Source organism: Elaeis guineensis, chromosome 9, assembly GCF_000442705.2.
Source record: "Elaeis guineensis isolate ETL-2024a chromosome 9, EG11, whole genome shotgun sequence".
In the NCBI taxonomy this organism is placed as follows: domain Eukaryota; kingdom Viridiplantae; phylum Streptophyta; class Magnoliopsida; order Arecales; family Arecaceae; genus Elaeis; species Elaeis guineensis.
This window is the reverse complement of record NC_026001.2, coordinates 5,171,661-5,189,172: the sequence shown is the minus strand read 5'-3', so window position 1 is coordinate 5,189,172 and position 17,512 is coordinate 5,171,661. Positions and strand designations below refer to the sequence as shown.

General features: G+C 37.2%; 4 protein-coding genes across 4 annotated transcripts; all 4 read left to right on the top strand.

The window, feature by feature from the left end:
* The first annotated feature begins 3,850 nt into the window (after positions 1-3,850).
* LOC105051991 (citrate-binding protein) lies at positions 3,851-4,793 on the top strand. Its single transcript, XM_010932663.4, has 2 exons — positions 3,851-4,157; positions 4,234-4,793. The coding sequence occupies exons 1-2, from the start codon at positions 3,888-3,890 to the stop codon at positions 4,618-4,620; spliced, it is 657 nt and encodes a 218-aa protein (XP_010930965.2). The 5' UTR covers positions 3,851-3,887; the 3' UTR covers positions 4,621-4,793.
* Positions 4,794-6,240: 1,447 nt separating this feature from the next.
* LOC105052041 (citrate-binding protein-like) lies at positions 6,241-7,457 on the top strand. The gene is made up of 2 exons (XM_010932731.3): positions 6,241-6,539; positions 6,936-7,457. The coding sequence occupies exons 1-2, from the start codon at positions 6,267-6,269 to the stop codon at positions 7,320-7,322; spliced, it is 660 nt and encodes a 219-aa protein (XP_010931033.2). The 5' UTR covers positions 6,241-6,266; the 3' UTR covers positions 7,323-7,457.
* Positions 7,458-12,441: 4,984 nt separating this feature from the next.
* On the top strand, positions 12,442-13,791 carry LOC140851756 (citrate-binding protein-like). Its single transcript, XM_073243868.1, has 2 exons — positions 12,442-12,738; positions 13,244-13,791. Exons 1-2 carry the CDS (start codon positions 12,466-12,468, stop codon positions 13,628-13,630), a joined length of 660 nt encoding a protein of 219 aa, XP_073099969.1. The 5' UTR covers positions 12,442-12,465; the 3' UTR covers positions 13,631-13,791.
* Positions 13,792-16,152: 2,361 nt separating this feature from the next.
* On the top strand, positions 16,153-17,236 carry LOC105051992 (citrate-binding protein). The gene is made up of 2 exons (XM_010932664.3): positions 16,153-16,486; positions 16,667-17,236. Exons 1-2 carry the CDS (start codon positions 16,184-16,186, stop codon positions 17,042-17,044), a joined length of 681 nt encoding a protein of 226 aa, XP_010930966.2. The 5' UTR covers positions 16,153-16,183; the 3' UTR covers positions 17,045-17,236.
* Positions 17,237-17,512: the final 276 nt, after the last annotated feature.

Sequence of the window (17,512 nt, the reverse complement as noted above, 5' to 3'; positions counted from 1 at the left end):
TGCTAACTACTGGTGATAACACCCAAAATAATTCAATAATAGAACCATCATCTAAGAATGCGACAATACACAAACTGGTTGAGAGATATGCTTCATTGAGCATGAGCTATACAAATCAAGGTAATATAACACATGAAGCAAAGAGATGAGTTTTAACAAGTGGCTAAAAATAACCATTTTTAAGAAGTTTTTACCAAAACCATGCAAATAGACTTAAAAAAATATCTACCACATAACAAACTGGTTGGCAGATTTTCAAATAGAGTGATGAATGTAGGAGGGAAAAAGACATAGGTTTAGATAAGTAACAGACATCAGATTTCTTTAAAAGCCTATAACTCAAAATTGTCAAATACCATTATTTTCTACAACTGAATAATATCATGAAACATAGTTTTTTGTTAAACAAAATTATCCATTAGGGCCAATCAAAGTCAAATAAAAATATCCACGCTGACATACAGCAAACTCTTCTAGATTCTACTTTGGATATTTAGCGTACTCTGATGTGTTTCAAGAACAGAGACAAATAAACCAATGGATGTGGTAACAGAGAAATTCATGAAGCTCACTATAATTAAAGAAATGATCAAAGACTAAGATAAATACCTTCAAACTTTTAGATTCACAAAGCTCCACATTTCACTAAATGAAAAAACGTTTACCATGTTTTTTTTACACAAATATTCATCCACAAGATAATCTGCAACTTCTACAGGGTTGAGCTCAGTATGTAGGTAGTTTTGCTGCACGCTTTTTATGGTCTTGGCCGGAAAAGTCAAAGAAGCTTGGAAAGTAAAATAAATAGACGACTATATTTAAGATGGTATGGATATGTTTTGTATACATTAGATGTAATCTAATGAGTAGTGATAAATTCAATTTCTGAGCCTGTAAAAAACATTTGTCAACCAAATCACCAATTTGGCTAGAACTTCTAAGGAAAGTCATGAAAGAATTTACGGACGTGAGCCATAAATAAGTATCAATGAGCAGGAACATATAGCTTACCTTAGTTCAAATGGACAGGTTAAGATTCATTATCAATATTGTCTCCAGGCTTATCATACAAGATGGATCAACAAAACTATCTTATCTCGGACTAAAAGACACACGTCCTCATATTTTTGTAGCATTTGCAATTCCTGCATTATGAGAACTCACCATGTACATGTTAAACAAAAAACAAAATAATACATAGAAAGGCCTATGATGAGGGTAAAGAATGGACCAGGCTTAAGCAAGCCCACCCCTTGCTCATATCCAACTCAAACCATGCAATTATCACTAGTATTCTGAAAGAAGAATGCACCACAAGCTGATGGCAGAGCAGCAAATGGCTATGTAACCCAGATCCTTCAATTTAGCCCACACCCAACACTTAAACATGGTTATTGGTAAGGTTTTAAATACGGTTCTAAATCTCTTAGTGCTTTTTTTTTTTTAAATTGGAAGGTATAGTATTGATACACTACCAGTACCAATTGAGTACATCAAAAATGAAAGCATCTAAATGAATGAAAAACTGTCAGAACAGATCAGAACAATCAGTAAGATATTGTTGTTATTCACCAAGATGTCTGTTACCTATTGTAATGTACTTGTGGATTATGTTGTGAGGCAACAAAAGAAACAATTTTGCTTTGCTTCTAAGAAACTTTCTCGTCCATTTCTTAATACAGTGCCCAACTGGTTCATTCAGCCATATTACTAGCTGCTCAGCCAAAATTGTACCAAAGTGAATAATTATCAGAATCACTGGCTATAGGAGTACAAAGTAATAGGAATAAAATTATATATATATATATATATATATATATATATATATAATTATCCGAAGAATTATGCCTTAGAATGTTAGAACAAATACTTAAAAAACTCAAATGTGATTTAAGAAAACTAACAAAAATTTTGATTGTAAAAGAATATTATAAATAATTTATTAAAATTTAATAATAAAAAATATGATCAAATCGAAAGCATGCAAGATACTGTCCTAAGGCATATTTTCGTCCTTCATGTAGAAACTCCAGAAATACCACCTTAAGATATGATCGATATCCCTCTGCCTGCAAGCACGATCGTGGAAGAGATTGATGAAGACTCTTTTAACACCCACAATAATAATTATAAAGAAAAATATTTGAAGAGAAAAATATAGAATGAAAAAAGAAAGTGGATTAGATGGGGATGTTCAAAATTAAGTCTCAAGATGGTCTTTTTATAGCTAACTAAAATGATCGATCATTGAGGTATTTATTGATCCATCAAGATTTTTAATAAAAAATCTATCGGTTAGAAAATAAAAATAAGAATAAATCTATATGACTGTTGCTAACTAATTAAGGCTTATAATTAGGAGCCAACAGTCAAAATTAAAATCATGATAATTAAAATATTTAAGAAATAAAATTAAAAAATAAGATTATAATCTTTGAAAGAAAATTTTAGAAAAATTTTAAAAATTTTCCTTTTGAATTCTCTCCAACAGTGAGTCCCTAATTTCTGACCATGCAAAGTTTTAACTGACATTGCTAAATACCATGGAGAACCGAGAGAGAAGGGCCGTGGATTTTCCAAGTGTAAAAAGGTGAGCATCACGCTCCTTTCAAGAGCAGAAAGCCTCTTTGTGCTAAGTTACACTTGGCAGTACGCCGAAGAGACTTCATAGACGGCATCCCAGGATTTGGCTGCAGTTGCAATAAAAGATCTGAAAGAACAAAAAGTCAAACTGATTGTGCATGTGGTTTTGATTCTATCATATTAAAACAGATATAAATCTCTCATGCAGGATCAATTTTATCTATAAAATTTTAATTCAAAAAATTTTTTCATGTTCTACGTGCCTGACTGTTTTGCTATCATAATCTAATTTTAAGATCAAATTTATTTATTTAATAGTTCAACGAAAAATTCTGAATGAATTAAAAATTTTAATTTTTATTTATTTTATATTAAAAATAAATCTAAAATATTTTAGATAGTTTAGACGTTAAGTCAAGATTTTTTTTATAAATAAAATTTTTAGTCAATATTATAAACTGTCTATTTTTGATATTGAATTAAAAATTTGAAAGTGAGTTTTTTTTTATATATGTTATTTTTTTGTTTCGTACATCTTCCTCCTCTATTTCAATTAAAATATGATCTTGGCTGCGTCACGATGCATTTGATGAATCAAAGGCATGATTCAATAATAATCCATTCTAACATGCATAATATTTTAATTAATTGATAATATTAGTGGAACATTTCTAAAATATGTGGTCGCAATCAAACAGGGCAAGTTTTTAAGTTTTTGCGCATAAGTCAGCACAAGAAAATATTTCTGATGATAATAAGCTTGTGTTTTTTTTTTTTTTTGAGAAATCAGAAGAAGCAAAAACCTCTCGTCTAAATAATATTATTAGGAAAAAGGATAAGCTGCACAAAAGCTAAAAGCGAGATAAAGAAGAGGTCAAAGACAAGTGGGATAGCAAAACAGAGGGAATACAGCAGAGCGAAGCAAACAAAACGGCAAGGCTTGGCAACTAGCAGAGCTAGCTAGCAAATTAATCCTCTCCGCGACAAGATCGTGACTCAAAAAAAAAAAAGTTCTTGGGAGCCCCCCTCACCTTAAGAAATGATAGTAGTACTTTCAACACTCCGTCATCAATCAAAATTCAATAACCTGTGGTCCCCGTTCCTTGACTGCAAGGTGCTCGCGAGCATCTTCCAAATGGTGCAATGGATGTGGTCAATGTTCCACCCAGCAAATCCCTACTATATATACATATATATATATATATATATATAATATATATATATATATATATATTATATCCCCATAGAAACATTCCTCACCTTTCAATCACACAGGCCTTTCAACCCTTTAGAAAGCATAAAGAATGGCTTGCTCCCCTTGGTTTCTCTTGGCATTCTTTGTTTCTTTGTGCCTTCTCAGGGATGCCCATCGCTTCTGTAATGGTGATCCCACTGAGGGTTTCACAGCCGTCCCATTAACTGAATGGAATTTTGAGATGGAGAAACCGTATGACATACCTCTTGAAGAACGTTACAGCTTTGTCAATGGAGTTAGGAGGATGTGGGTGTATTCCTCCGACATGCCTCTCCGACCAGACAGCAAGACGAAGCCTCGAACCGAGATTCGAATTCGTGTATGAATGACACTGTCACAGTTCTCAACATCATTAGTTTCTTGCAGTGATTTTAATGATTTTAACTTGGTTGCAGGGTTATGATTACTCATCTGGAACATGGCAATTTGAAGGCTACGGCTTCGTGCCAAACGGCACTTCTGGGACAAATATTATGCAAGTCCACCGAGCAACGTACCCAGCTACGACACTGATGCTGAGGGTCTATGGTGGTCTCCTCACAAACTATGTATGGTCAGTGGTGGAGCCTTACGTCTATGATAGATGGATGAGGGTAAATGTGATACATGACGTGGATGCTGATAAGCTGACGGTCTTCATCGATGGTGTTCAAAAGATGGAGGTGGAGGGCAATGGACCAGGCGTATTCAATTTCAAGTGTGGAGTTTACACCCAGAATTACTCGACTTATTACATGGAATCCAGGTGGAGAGACATAAGGATCTTTAAAAAAGATGATTGATGTAGCTTTTGTAATAGAGCTATGACGATCCTAGTAATCAAATGTTATCATAAAGATAATATTGATTAAGAGTCCCAAGTTATGTATGCAATACCAAGTTATATCAAGAGCACCAATTAGTGTAATATTATATCAAGTGTTTATATATTAAGTGCTCCTTAATGTTGCAAAGCACTCATGAAGTTGAAGAAAAATTTCATGGTTTCAAAGAAACTGATCTACTGATTCAAACGTTCGTTCGTAGGCACATCTTCGTGCTCAAAAATTTATGGATCATAATGTACTAAAATGGTGTAACAAAAAGATATGGTTATGTCTGCCATCATAGCATTTCTTCCACTATCTAGGGATGGTTGATATGATGATTGTGAAGCAGATCTAGCGAGTTGGATTCCAAACAACCCGACAGTAATAGATCAATTTTGCACCTTATGATGCGAACCAAGATAACAAAAATTATATCTTTTTGATTGAAATAACAAACATTGTGTTGCATTAATTCTAGTACTAGAGACTCAAATCATCAGGAGTTTCTTTTGCCACACAAGTTCATCATCCCCTTCAATTTTTGGATTAAAGTGTCCTACTCCATTTAGATCTTGTAGACGTTGCTTTCAGAGCATCAAGTCATGATACCATACTTGAACTTCATACCAGCTCTTATTAAAGGTGTCTCTTTGGCATCATTACCCACAAAGACTGATTCCTTCATATCATTTAATTTTTCCAGGATTTGTAAATGGACTTTGGTGGAACAAAAATATAGTGGGACTCTGACCATGGAGCTTAAGAGTTAAAGACACACGGACAGATGGAACATGACAAGGTAGCAGTTAGATAGCAGCATATCCAGCATCAGAATGATAACGCAAGTGAGGATATAATAAACTTTTGCGCTTTAAGTTGAACACTTAGGCTTCCATGACACCAGGAGTCTCTGCTACCAGCCAATAGTGTTAGCAGGATATAGGGATTCGTGTTGTGGTCATGGGTTCATAGATTACAGGTGTAAATAAATAAAGTATTGTCTCCTTCTTAAAGAAAGTGCTCGTGTTGTCAAATGTTAACTAAACTTCCAAGTGGTTAACTTGTTTGTTCCAAATGGTCACCTCTCTCGCCTCTAATTAGCTTATAGCATTTATGCTGCCGGCCGTTGCATTGAATCAGGGACTACCTAATGATACCTAGTTGTATGGGGTCATCCTATTTCTCCAATGGAATATTTGTAAAGCCACTGGTTGGCGAACAATCTTTTGTTCAAAATCTCATTACAGTCATGCTACTCACTCGAGTAATTTTTACTAAGCACTAAAACAAATCATTTCACAGAATTGTATATGAATCAGTAAGTATAAAAAGAAATTCTTGACCTTGAAGACTTTTAAAATGCGGACAGACAGAAACCAGAACGTTCAGCAACTAGTATAATCTATGGAGTTGTTGTTCCAACTTTGAATGGATCAAATCAAACTAATCAACACATACGATTAGAATTATAATTAGCTCTGCATTCTAAAATCTAAGCGAAGTTCACGGGTTGTGACATAAGAGCTTAATCCTTAATTTGTCTATATAAAGTGAATGTATGAGGATTGCCTGTTTCTAGGTTGAGCTCTTTTTCTCTATTGTGCTTGCAGAAGAGAAAGATGAGTTCTTACTTGGCTCTTTTAGTACCAGTGTGCTGGGTGGTTCTTCAATTGCATGGCCACATAGTTGTGGCATGGTCACCTGACCCAACACATGGTTTTATCTCCCTCCCTCTCAGCAACTCCAACTTTCATATCCAGAAACCATATGACTTGCCTGTAAGCGAGCGATATAGTTTCATCGATGGTATCCACAAGCTCTGGGTCCTGTCTACTGACAAGCCCCACTCCCGGACGAGCCACACTGCTCCTCGTACCGAGATTCGGATACAAGTACAAATCACCAAGTCTTAACTATTGCATGTTGCTTCCCTTTCTTTAATATCTCTTTATTATTAGTTCCCTAAGGTTAAACTCATTCTTAACAAGTGCACTCACCTGGGAAATTTATCTCTTCATCGCAAATAATCCTAGTTAATTAGTAACTTTGTCGCAGCCTTGACATGAAGGTCAAGCAGCCAAAGTGGATCAAACCAACAGACCATCCAGTTATAACTCAATAAATGTACAATAACAAGCCCATCTTGGCCCACATTTTAGGCTATTACATTTTGTTCTGCAACCAAAATATTATTTCCAGCAGTATAATACTATGGCATTTCAGATGGAGCTGCTTTATTTAAAACTACTTCTAATCTGATCATATTTCTGATGATTTTTCTCTCCAAGGGTTATGACTACTCTTCCGGAGTTTGGCAGTTTGAAGGGCATGCTTATATCCCCAGTGGGACATCCGGTGTGTGCATCATGCAAGTTTTTGGAGCGAACCGGACAGCTACAACTCTAATGCTGAGAGTCTACAATGGTGCACTCATGTACTATAGGTCACAGGTCATAGTTGATGATATCTATGACAGATGGTTCCGAGTTAATGTGATCCATGATCTCCGTGCCAAGCTGGTCAAGGTTTTCATTGATGGAGAGCTGAAGTTAGCTGTGAGTGACCGTGGAGGAGCCTCGCATTACTTCAAATGTGGTGTTTATGCACAAAATGATAGCTCCTACTTCATGGAATCCCAATGGAAGAATATCAAAGTCCTGAAGTTACCTGATTGAACTAAGAGAGCATGGAAGCCACTTTGTTGAGAAGATAATGGTTGTGATGTTAGAACAGCTTCTCTCAAGTGTAGCTTCATCTTATATATCGCAAAATGTGAAAATAAATGAAACAAAAGGATGCAGTGATATGTAAAGCCGTATTCTATCAACTTCAAATTAAGAACTATATAATCTTATGGATGATTCTAGTTTAGTCTCACCCCCCTGTGTTTAATCAGCTATTACGTCAAAACTAGTTTATCATGTGGCCCTTCCTCTTTGCTGTATGTTAAAAATAAGTGTTTCATCGTTGGTCGCTACTAAAAAGGTTTTAAATAGAGGAGAGAATAGATCTTGACCGCCGGTTGGTAAGGTATAGTGTTGAAAAATAATAGATCAGTGGTTACAATCGGTTGTATTTTTCTTTTTATTATTCTTAAAAAGAATTCTTCTTTAACTCCATCTCCATCCATAAAGCTCCTTCATTCTCCATCTACTTTCACAGCTTCCCCAGTTGGCCTATCCACATTGTAACAAGACGTCAATAGAAGAGAAATCGAAGAAAACAAAATCAATGCAAATGTACGATTTACATGAAAAATCCTTTAAATCAAAGGAAAAAATTGTAAACGAAAAAAGATGGAGATTTTTCATTATCTTCGATGTTGGAGATTACAAAGTACAAAATAAAAATCCTAGAAAAATATTCACAGCTCGAAAGTAATATATCTTGCCAAAACAGGTGCATCAAGATATAAATAGAATCAGATTGAATCCGTATTAATTCTGTGATCAGTGCTAATCTAAATGTAAGATATCTTTACAATCCGTGCCACTAACAACATCATTGATAGCATGGTTTGCTTTATCCTTATGCAACACCATGCCCATTATTGTCGTGGCAATGGAAGATGACCAAACGGATCTTATTGGCCAGATCTAATCATCTTTCGGTGCCGGTTGGATGTAATTACCAACTAACCCCTTCTCTTTCTCTCTCTCATATCTTCTCTCTTTCTCTATCTCTCATTTTTTCGTTCTTCTACCACAAGCACAGGAGGCTCTCCTTATTTCTGTCTTGCACCATCCACTCCAAATCTCCCATTGGTAGACTACGCTCTCTATTTTCCACCTCATGTTCTCCCTTTCTCAGGACCCCTCCCCATCCACCAAGGATCACCTCTTTCTTTCCTTTTCTCTGGACATACTTAGTGGGCGAGTTGTCAACCCAATCCTTGATGAGATGAAGCCCATCAGATGGTCAAAGCAAACTCAGAATCTAAGCTCTTGATCTCTCTCCGCTCAAATCTTGAAAAACCACGTGGCATCCTATATCTAGCCCTTTTTTAAATTTTCATTTGATTTGATTTGATTTGGAGTCATCCCACCTTCTTCATGTGGCTTGGACTCATTATGGGGACTATCACCTTCCATGGTCTCTCTTGACGCGGATACTTAGTCCAAAAATTCCCATATGAGATCTTTTTGAATCTTGTTGAACTCATGTTTGTCTCTAACATGCATGTGATGGAAATTTTCTTCCCCGTTAAGTAGGGAAGCCTCCAGCTTTTATCTCAAATGAAAAATCTAACCACGTTTGAGTCCTATTCAATGACTACTAGGTCCTTGGAAAGCATATATATTCCACACGGTGCTGCATCTAATGGACAACTCTTCTCCCTTCAAAATCTCCTTCATATATTTCCCTCACGACCTTCCAAGACTTTGCACCATGAAGTCCGTTTCTCTTCAGTCTCTCCTGACCTTTGCACCACAAAGTCCTTTTATCCCTTTGGAGTGTTAAGAATGGCTTCATCTTCTTGGTTTCTTTTGGCATTCTCAGCTTCCTTGTGTCTTGTCAAGGATGGCCATCTCTTCTGCAATGCTGATCCCATTGATGGTTTCACTCCTATTCCATTAACAAAAAGTGACGTTGATATACAGAAGCCACACAACAAACGGACCGTTATAGTACATCAAAGGAGTTTATAGGATGTGGGTGTATTGGACCGACCAGCCATTTAAACCTGGTAGCCCTACCAAGCGGCGCACCGAGATTCAAATTCGGGTAATGGCTGAATGCTCTCTCCTAAAAAAATAAACCAATTTTTATTTTTTTGAATTAAAAGGGAGGCAAAGGCCACCCATAATTTCATTAAAAGAAGAGATATTTATAAAGAAAGAGGGTTACATGTGGTGCAGAGACCATGAAACAGCGAAACAGTATCGAGAAAGGAAAGGAAAAAATAGAAACAAAATAAAACAGTAACGTCTGCCCATCCACAAGTTAAATTGAAGCGGTCTTGCACAGTCCTCCCTCATAAAAAATGCAGTAGCCAATTCTTAAATGATTGTAAAAGACTGTGCCATTGCCATAAGCATCCACGGCACAGTCGAGTCTTGGAGGAGCAATGGATGTGATCCTAATTTTTAAAATGATTGTAAAATTTTTTGAACCACAACACACAAGAGGCTGAAACTTTTTGAAAAAATTCTTGAATTACGCTCTCGTGAGATTTCTTAACAAATTGATGCCATCAACTAGTCCGCCGCAGGTTTAATTGAAGAATCAAATTTCTTCTTTCTAAATGCAGTCCAAATATTATGCAAGTTTCTAGGCCATCAAGTAATCTTCGACTATGTTTTCAAGTTCCTCGAAATACTCTAAGCAAATGAACAAGAAATAAATAAGTGTACCACTGATTCATTACTTCCTCTACAAGGACAACACCTCAAGCTGACATTCGACGCTTTCTTAGCAAAGTTCTCCCCAGTATGGATTTTGTTTCTAAAAATAAGTCATAAGAACAATTTAACCTTCTAAGATATAGCCATCTTCCAAATGATTTTATGATAGGGGCATTTTAACCCATCATTATTGATAAAGCGGTAGAAGGTGTCCATAGAGAACATGCCATTAAAAGTAAGCTTTCAAGGGGAACATCGGCACTTCTTGTGGGTTTGATTTGCCTCGAATAATTTCGAAGTAAAGTAAGCCGCCTCGATTGCAGTAAGGTCAAGGGGCCTCTAATTTTGATTTTTAAGTAAGGAATCTCCATGACCATTGTGAAACTATAGAATAATTTTGTTTCCAAGCTTGAGGGTATACGTTCTCAAAAAAATTGGAAAGAGAAGTCGGTCCACACCATGTATCCTCCCAAAATTTTATCTACATGCCATCACCAAGTTTGAAGGTAACACAATTCCAAAAGACAGCTAATTGGTTACAAACACTCTTTTAGATGGAAGACATTCTCTTAGAAGTCTTATTGACTCTGAAACCAAATCTTTTCTTGATATATTAAGCCTGCCTAATTTGATTCTACCATGGAGCATCTGAACCATTAGTAAATTTCCAAGCCCATTTTGCCAAAAGTCCCCAGTTCATGTATTCGAGATTCTTGATTCCCAAACCTTCTTACTCCTTTGATCTACACATACTATCCCAATTAATCAAACAACATTGGAACCCACTCATTCTATCTTGTCCCCTTCATAGAAGGGCCCTCCTAATCTGATCCATTCTCCTCATTATCCATTTAGGAAGTTTAAACACAGACATATAATAGCATGGGAGGGCTCGCCAACATTACTGGTTCTCTTTGGCCGGCCATCATCAACGTCGACGTTCATGGCTAGGTCTTTAAACTACAGGCCAAAATGAGTCTCTGCAAAGCAAATTAGGTCAAATTGCTGCTGAGAGGGGAGAGGTCAAGGCCAGCACTATTGATTCAAACGTTCATAGGCACATCTTCATGCTCAAAAATTTATGGATCATGATGTATTAAAATGGTGCAACAAGAAGATATGGTTATGTGTGCCATCATAGCAGTTCTTCCACCATCCAGGGATGGTTGATACGATGATTGTGAAGCAGATCTAGTGAGTTGGTTCAAAACAACCCCACAGTAATCGGTCAATTTCGCACCTTATGATGAGAACCAAGGTAACAAAAATTATGCCTTAGTAATTGAAGTAGCAAAACTTATGCTGCATTAATTCTAGTACTAAAAACTCAAATCATCAGGAGTTTCATTTGCTGTACAAGTGCATCCCCTTCAAATTTTGGATTAAAGTATCCTACTCCATTTAGATCTCGTGGACGTTGCTTTCAGAGCATCAAGTCATGATACCATACTTGAACTTCATATCAGTTCTTATTAAAGGTGTCTCTTTGGCATCATTACCCACAAAGACTGATTCCTTCATATGATTTAATTTTGCCACGATTCGTAAATGGATTTTGGTGGAACAAAAATATAGTGGGACTCTAACCATGGAGCTTAAGAGTTAAAGATATACCGACAGAGGGAAGATGACAAGATAGCAGTTAAATAGCAGCATATGCAGCATCAGAATGATAGTGCAAGTGAGGATATAATAAACAGAGAGTGCGATTAAGTTAACACTTAGGCTTCCATGATACCAGGAATCTCTGCTACCAGCCAACAGTATTAGGAGGATATAGAAATTCGGGTTGTGGTCGCGGGTTCATAGATTACAGACGTAAATAAATAAGGTGTCTCTCTTTCCTAAACAAAGTGCTCATGTTGTCAAATGTTAACTAAACTTCCAAGTAGTTAACTTGTTTGTTCCAAATGGTCACTTCTCTCACCTGATCTAATTAGCTTATAGCATTTATGCTGCCGGCCGTTGCATTCCATCAGGGACTACGTAATAGTACCTAGTTGTATGGGTCATCCTATTTCTCCAATGGAATATTTGTAATGCCACTGGTTGGCGAACAATCTTTGGTTCAATATCTCATTGCAGTCATTCAACCGACTCGAGTAATTTTTACTAATCACTAAAACAAATCATTTTACAGAATTATATATGAATCCGTAAGTATAAAACAAAATTCTTGACCTTGAAGACTTTTATAATGCTAACAGACAGAAACCAGATGTTCAGCACCTAGTATAATCTATGAAGTTGCGGTTCCAACTTTCAATAGATCAAATCAAGCTAATCAGCACATAAGATTAGATTTATAATTAGAGAACCGGCATTCCAACAACTCTGTATTATAAAATCTAAGTGAAGTTCCCGGGTTGCGACATAAGAGCTTAATCCTTAATTTGTCTATATAAAGTGAATGTATGAGGATTGCCTGTTTCTAAGTTGGGCTCTTTTTCTCTTTTGTGCTTGCAGAAGAGAGATGAGTTCTTACTTAGCTCTTTTAGTACCAGTGTGCTTGGTGGTTCTTCAATTCCATGGCCACATAGTTGTGGCATGGCCACCAGACCCAACATATGGTTTTATCTCCCTCCCTCTCAACAACTCCAACTTTCACATCCAGAAACCATATGACTTGCCTGTAAGCGAGCGATATAGTTTCATCGATGGTATCCACAAGCTCTGGGTCCTGTCCACCGACAAGCCCCACTCCCCGACGAGCCACACTGCTCCTCGCACCGAGATTGGGATACGAGTACCTATAAACCTTAACTATTGCACGTTGCTTCCATTTCTTTAATGTCTCCTCACTATTAGTTCCCTAAGGTTGAACACATTCTTAACGAGTACACTCGCATAGCAAATTTGGGTTTGGTTGTATCTTTCATGTGAAAGAATGATTGATTTTTTTTCGCAGCATCAATCATTGGATCATGCTTTGCACAGCTTTCAAAGCAAACCAATATTTTTTATTCATCTATCTGCACAGATCTCGAAATGGATATTGTGTGTAATCTCATGGTTGATGTTGTGAAGATATAACCTGAACTCGGGAAATTTGTTGCAGCCTTGACCCGAAGGTCAAGGAGCTGAAGTGGTCAAACGAACGGACAATCCAACTCAATAAATTTATAATAATAAGCCCATCTTGGCCCACATTTTAGGCTATTACATTTCGTTCTGCAAAACAAAAAAAAAATATTTTCAGCAGTAAAACTACCGCTAATGTGATCATATTCTTGATGATTTTTTTCTCCAAGGGTTATGCGTACTCTTCTGGAGTTTGGCAATTTGAAGGGCATGCTTATATCCCAAGTGGGACGACCGGTGTGTGCATCATGCAAATTTTTGGAGCGAACCGGACAGCCACAACTCTAATGCTGAGAGTCTACAATGGTGCACTCATGTACTACAAGTCACAGGTCATAGTTGATGATATCTATGGTAGATGGTTCCGAGTTAATGTGATCCATGATATCGGTGCCAAGCTGGTTAAGGTTTTCATTGATGGAGAGCTGAAGTTAGCCGTGAATGACCGTGGAGGGGCCTTGCATTCCTTCAAATGTGGTGTTTACGCACAAAATGATAACTCCTACTTCATGGAATCCCAATGGAAGAATATCAAAGTCCTGAAGTTACCTGATTGAACTAAGAGAGGATGGAAGCCACTTTGTTGAGAAGATAATGGCTGTGATGTTAGAATGGCTTTTCTCAAGTGTAGCTTCATCTTGTATATCGTGAAATGTGAAAATAGATGAAACAAAAGGATGCAATGATGCGTAAAGCCGTATTCCATCAACTTCAAATTAAGCACTAAACCTTGTGGCTTATTCTAGTTTTGTCACAGCCCCCTTTGTGTAATTAGCTATTTTGTCGAAACAAAAGTATGAATAGACTAGAGAACCCTTGGTATGGTCAGGTTCATGGCGCTTCCTACCGGAGATGCAAGTTTGGTATGCATTCTAAGAAAAATCTGACAACAATGTCACCTATTTGGCATCATGTTATTTGACAATCTACATCATTTTGGAATTGTCTTTCATTTAAACTTGGGAATGGTCTCAAAATCAGATTTTGGGATGATTGTTTGGCTGGTTCTAATCCACTTTGCACCTTTTTTGTTAGCATTTATGATGAAGTAGTCAAGCAGAATGCTTCAATAAGTGACCTCTGGAATAGGAGATCTTTGTCTTGGAAGATTAATTTGCGAGGACCGTTGTCAAGAGAGAAGATGGGTCAGTTGATTATTTTGAGACAAACTTGGTCTAGTTCGACCTTCTTGGATGGCTGATGTCCCAACATGGAAGTTAACACCCAATGGCTACCTCTCCATTGATTCCTTTTACTCCTTCCTCAACAATGGTGGCCTTCACTGCTCCTTCCATAAGATCTTTCAGAAATCTCTTCTGTCTAAGAAAGTTCCGATTTTCTTGTGGCTCGTGCTGAAAAACAAACTTCATATAAGGGAGGTGCTAGTTACAAAAGGATATATCCCAACAGTTTGTTGTTCCCTATGTGGCTACTCGAATGAATCTGCTAATTATCTATTTGTCAAGTGTGCTTTTGCTAAGAGTATCTTGTTCTCAATGAAAACTCAGTTGAAATTGAAAGGTTGGCCTTCAAATCTCTATAACCCTTAGATAGCCTAGCGAGTGGAAAACATAAATCTTTTATTTCGAAGAGCTGGGAATATGTTGTTTGCTTCCATCTATTTGGGTATCTAGAAGGAACCAAATTGATGAATTTTCTTGAAGAGATCTTCTTCTATTCACTCCACTCTTTTGAAGATACTGAGCATGGTTCATAGCTGGGAGTGTTTGTGCAGAAGGAACAAGGGAGATCATTAATTGCTTTGGGCATGAATTACTGTTCTAGCAAGTGGTGTATTGTATTTTTCCAACTTACTCTCCTCTGCAGCTCTACTTTCTTGGTCTGTTTGTTTCTTGTATGGTGTTCTTGCTCTAGCAAACTACCCTCTCGATCTCCCACCTTGCATCATCCTTCCCTCGAGACCTCTCCCCATCTGTCAAGAATCACCTCTTTCTTCCCTCTACTCTAGACATACTTGGTGGGTTAGTTGTCAACCTAGTCCCTAATGAGATGAAGCCCATCGTATTAAGGGTGAAAGTGGTATGGATAATATCTATCTGAATCCATTTTCATATATGAATCAATCCGAATATGGATAGAAATTTGAGAATCCGACTAATATCCGTATCTATATTCATATTCGTCAAAGAAAAATTGATATTGATATAGATAGATAACTATCCGATTCATCTATCTATATCCAAATATCTGAATCTATGTGTAACTCTATATAATTTTATATAGCACTTATTAATTTTTAAGAAAAATATACAACCATATAAATATACTATTAACTTGATTTATCATCTATTTAGTAATATTTTTAATTCTATAGTTGTAAAGTTTAATTATCCAATTTATATCCATAATTATATCTATACCTCCAATATTCGAATTATATCTGTATTCATTCAAAACAAATATGATTGTGAATTTTTGCATCCAAATAATATCCATGTCCGCATTTGTATTCATCAAATAAAATAAATATGGATATGAATATGCCAGTATCCAAACTATATCCAATCTGATTTCAGCCCTACATCACATAGTCAAAGCAAACTCAGAATCTAAACTCTTGATCTCTCCGCTCAGATCTTAAAAATCCACGTGGCATCCTATGTCTAGCCCTTTTTTTTTTAATTTTAATTTGATTTGATTTGGAGTCTCCCCACCATCTCCACGTAACTTGGACTCATTATGGGGACCATCACCTTCCTTGGCCTCCCTGATGCAAATGCTTAGGCCAAAAATTCCTGTATGAGATCTCTTCGAATCCAATTGGATGGAGCATCATGTCAACCTCAACCTGCCAACGACGTTGGTCTCTAACACGCACGCGAAGGGAATTTTCTTCCCTGTTAAGTAGGGAAGGCTCCAGCCTTTATCTTCAATGAAAAATCTAACCACATTCGAGTCATGTTGAAATCTAACCACATTCGAGTCGTGTTTGTTGACTACCAGGTACTTGCAAAGCGTATCCCACACGGTGCCGCGTCCAGTGGGCAACTCTTCTCCCTTCAAAATCTCCCTTATATATTCCCCCCACTCCTTCCTAGACTTTGCACCATAAAGTCCATTGCTCTTCAGTCTTTCCTAATCTTTGCACCATGAAGTCCTTCCATCCCCTTGGAGTGTTAAGAATGGCTTCATCTTCTTGGTTTCCTTTGGCATTCTTAGCTTCATTGTGCCTTGTCAAGAATGGCCATCTCTTCTGCAATGCTGATCCCACTGATGGTTTCACTCCTGTTCCATTAACAGAAGGCGATTTTGATATACAGAAGCCATACGATAAACCTCTGCAAGACCGTTACAGCTACATCAATGGAGTTCATAAGATGTGGGTGTATTCGACCGACAAGCCGTTTAAACCTGGTAGCCCGACCAAGCCACGCACCGAGATTCGAATTCGGGTAATGGCTGAATGCTATCTCTCAATAAATAAACTAATTAACTAGGAAAAAGGACTCAGGTGCACTTATAAGAATAAGATCGGGAGTCTACAGTATATTGTCACCTAAAGTCATCACCTGAATTTTCCAAGATCAATAGCTCTTGAAGTGTCTCTTCTCGTCTCTTGAACTTCGTTGCAGGGTCATGACTACTCATCTGGAGTATGGCAATTTGAAGGATATGGTTTCGTTCCAGAAGGCACCACCGGCACGTCGATCATGCAGATCCTCGGATCAGATGGTCCGATATTGATGCTGAAGGTCTATGATGGTCAGCTGAACTACCACTCACAGAAATTGGTGGAGCCCAACATCTACAATAGGTGGATGAGGGTCAATGTGATACATGATGTGGATGCTAATAAGCTGACGGTCTTCATCAATGGTGTTCAGAAGCTGGAGGTGGAAGGCCGTGGACCAAGCACATTTTATTTCAAGTGTGGAGTTTACACCCAGACTGATCCGAGTCACTACATGGAATCAAGGTGGAAGAATATAAGGGTCCTGAAAAAGAATTGAGCGAAATAAGTCCCGTAACGGAGATGTCAGATTGATCCTAGTAACTGGATGCAATCAATGGAGTATATGTTAGAGCCCCTAAGAAACTTGAGTGAATAAGTGCCTGTCATAGACCTTTGGTACCAAAGATATGCAGCATGTTATATCAAGTAATATGAAGCAGAATCAATTAATTAGTTCAAAATTATATTAGTTCAGCATCTATGTTCTCAAGCTCTAGAGTTGAAGAAAAGTTACAGAAACATGCCAATTAGAGATCTTTCCTACCGGCTTCATACGAATTTTGTGCGTTAGGATCATAAATAACTAAACAAATAGGCATCTATTTGGGAACTTAAATACCTTTTTCCTAAATTTTTCATTTAAAAATTTTAAAACTTTTGCAATCTTTTCACGACACCTGCTTAGGAATCGAAGCTTAAACTTGCAATATTGCAGTCTTGATGTGGAACTTTTAACTTAGAAATT

Bases quoted from the DNA above. Each gene is read 5' to 3' on its own strand.
- LOC105051991 (XM_010932663.4), top strand. From the start codon at position 3,888: ATGGCTTGCTCCCCTTGGTTTCTCTTGGCATTCTTTGTTTCTTTGTGC. The intron at 4,158-4,233 runs GTATGAATGACA...ACTTGGTTGCAG, and splicing joins GAACCGAGATTCGAATTCGT to GGTTATGATTACTCATCTGG.
- LOC105052041 (XM_010932731.3), top strand. From the start codon at position 6,267: ATGAGTTCTTACTTGGCTCTTTTAGTACCAGTGTGCTGGGTGGTTCTT. The intron at 6,540-6,935 runs GTACAAATCACC...TTTCTCTCCAAG, and splicing joins GTACCGAGATTCGGATACAA to GGTTATGACTACTCTTCCGG.
- LOC140851756 (XM_073243868.1), top strand. From the start codon at position 12,466: ATGAGTTCTTACTTAGCTCTTTTAGTACCAGTGTGCTTGGTGGTTCTT. The intron at 12,739-13,243 runs GTACCTATAAAC...TTTTTCTCCAAG, and splicing joins GCACCGAGATTGGGATACGA to GGTTATGCGTACTCTTCTGG.
- LOC105051992 (XM_010932664.3), top strand. From the start codon at position 16,184: ATGAAGTCCTTCCATCCCCTTGGAGTGTTAAGAATGGCTTCATCTTCT. The intron at 16,487-16,666 runs GTAATGGCTGAA...ACTTCGTTGCAG, and splicing joins GCACCGAGATTCGAATTCGG to GGTCATGACTACTCATCTGG.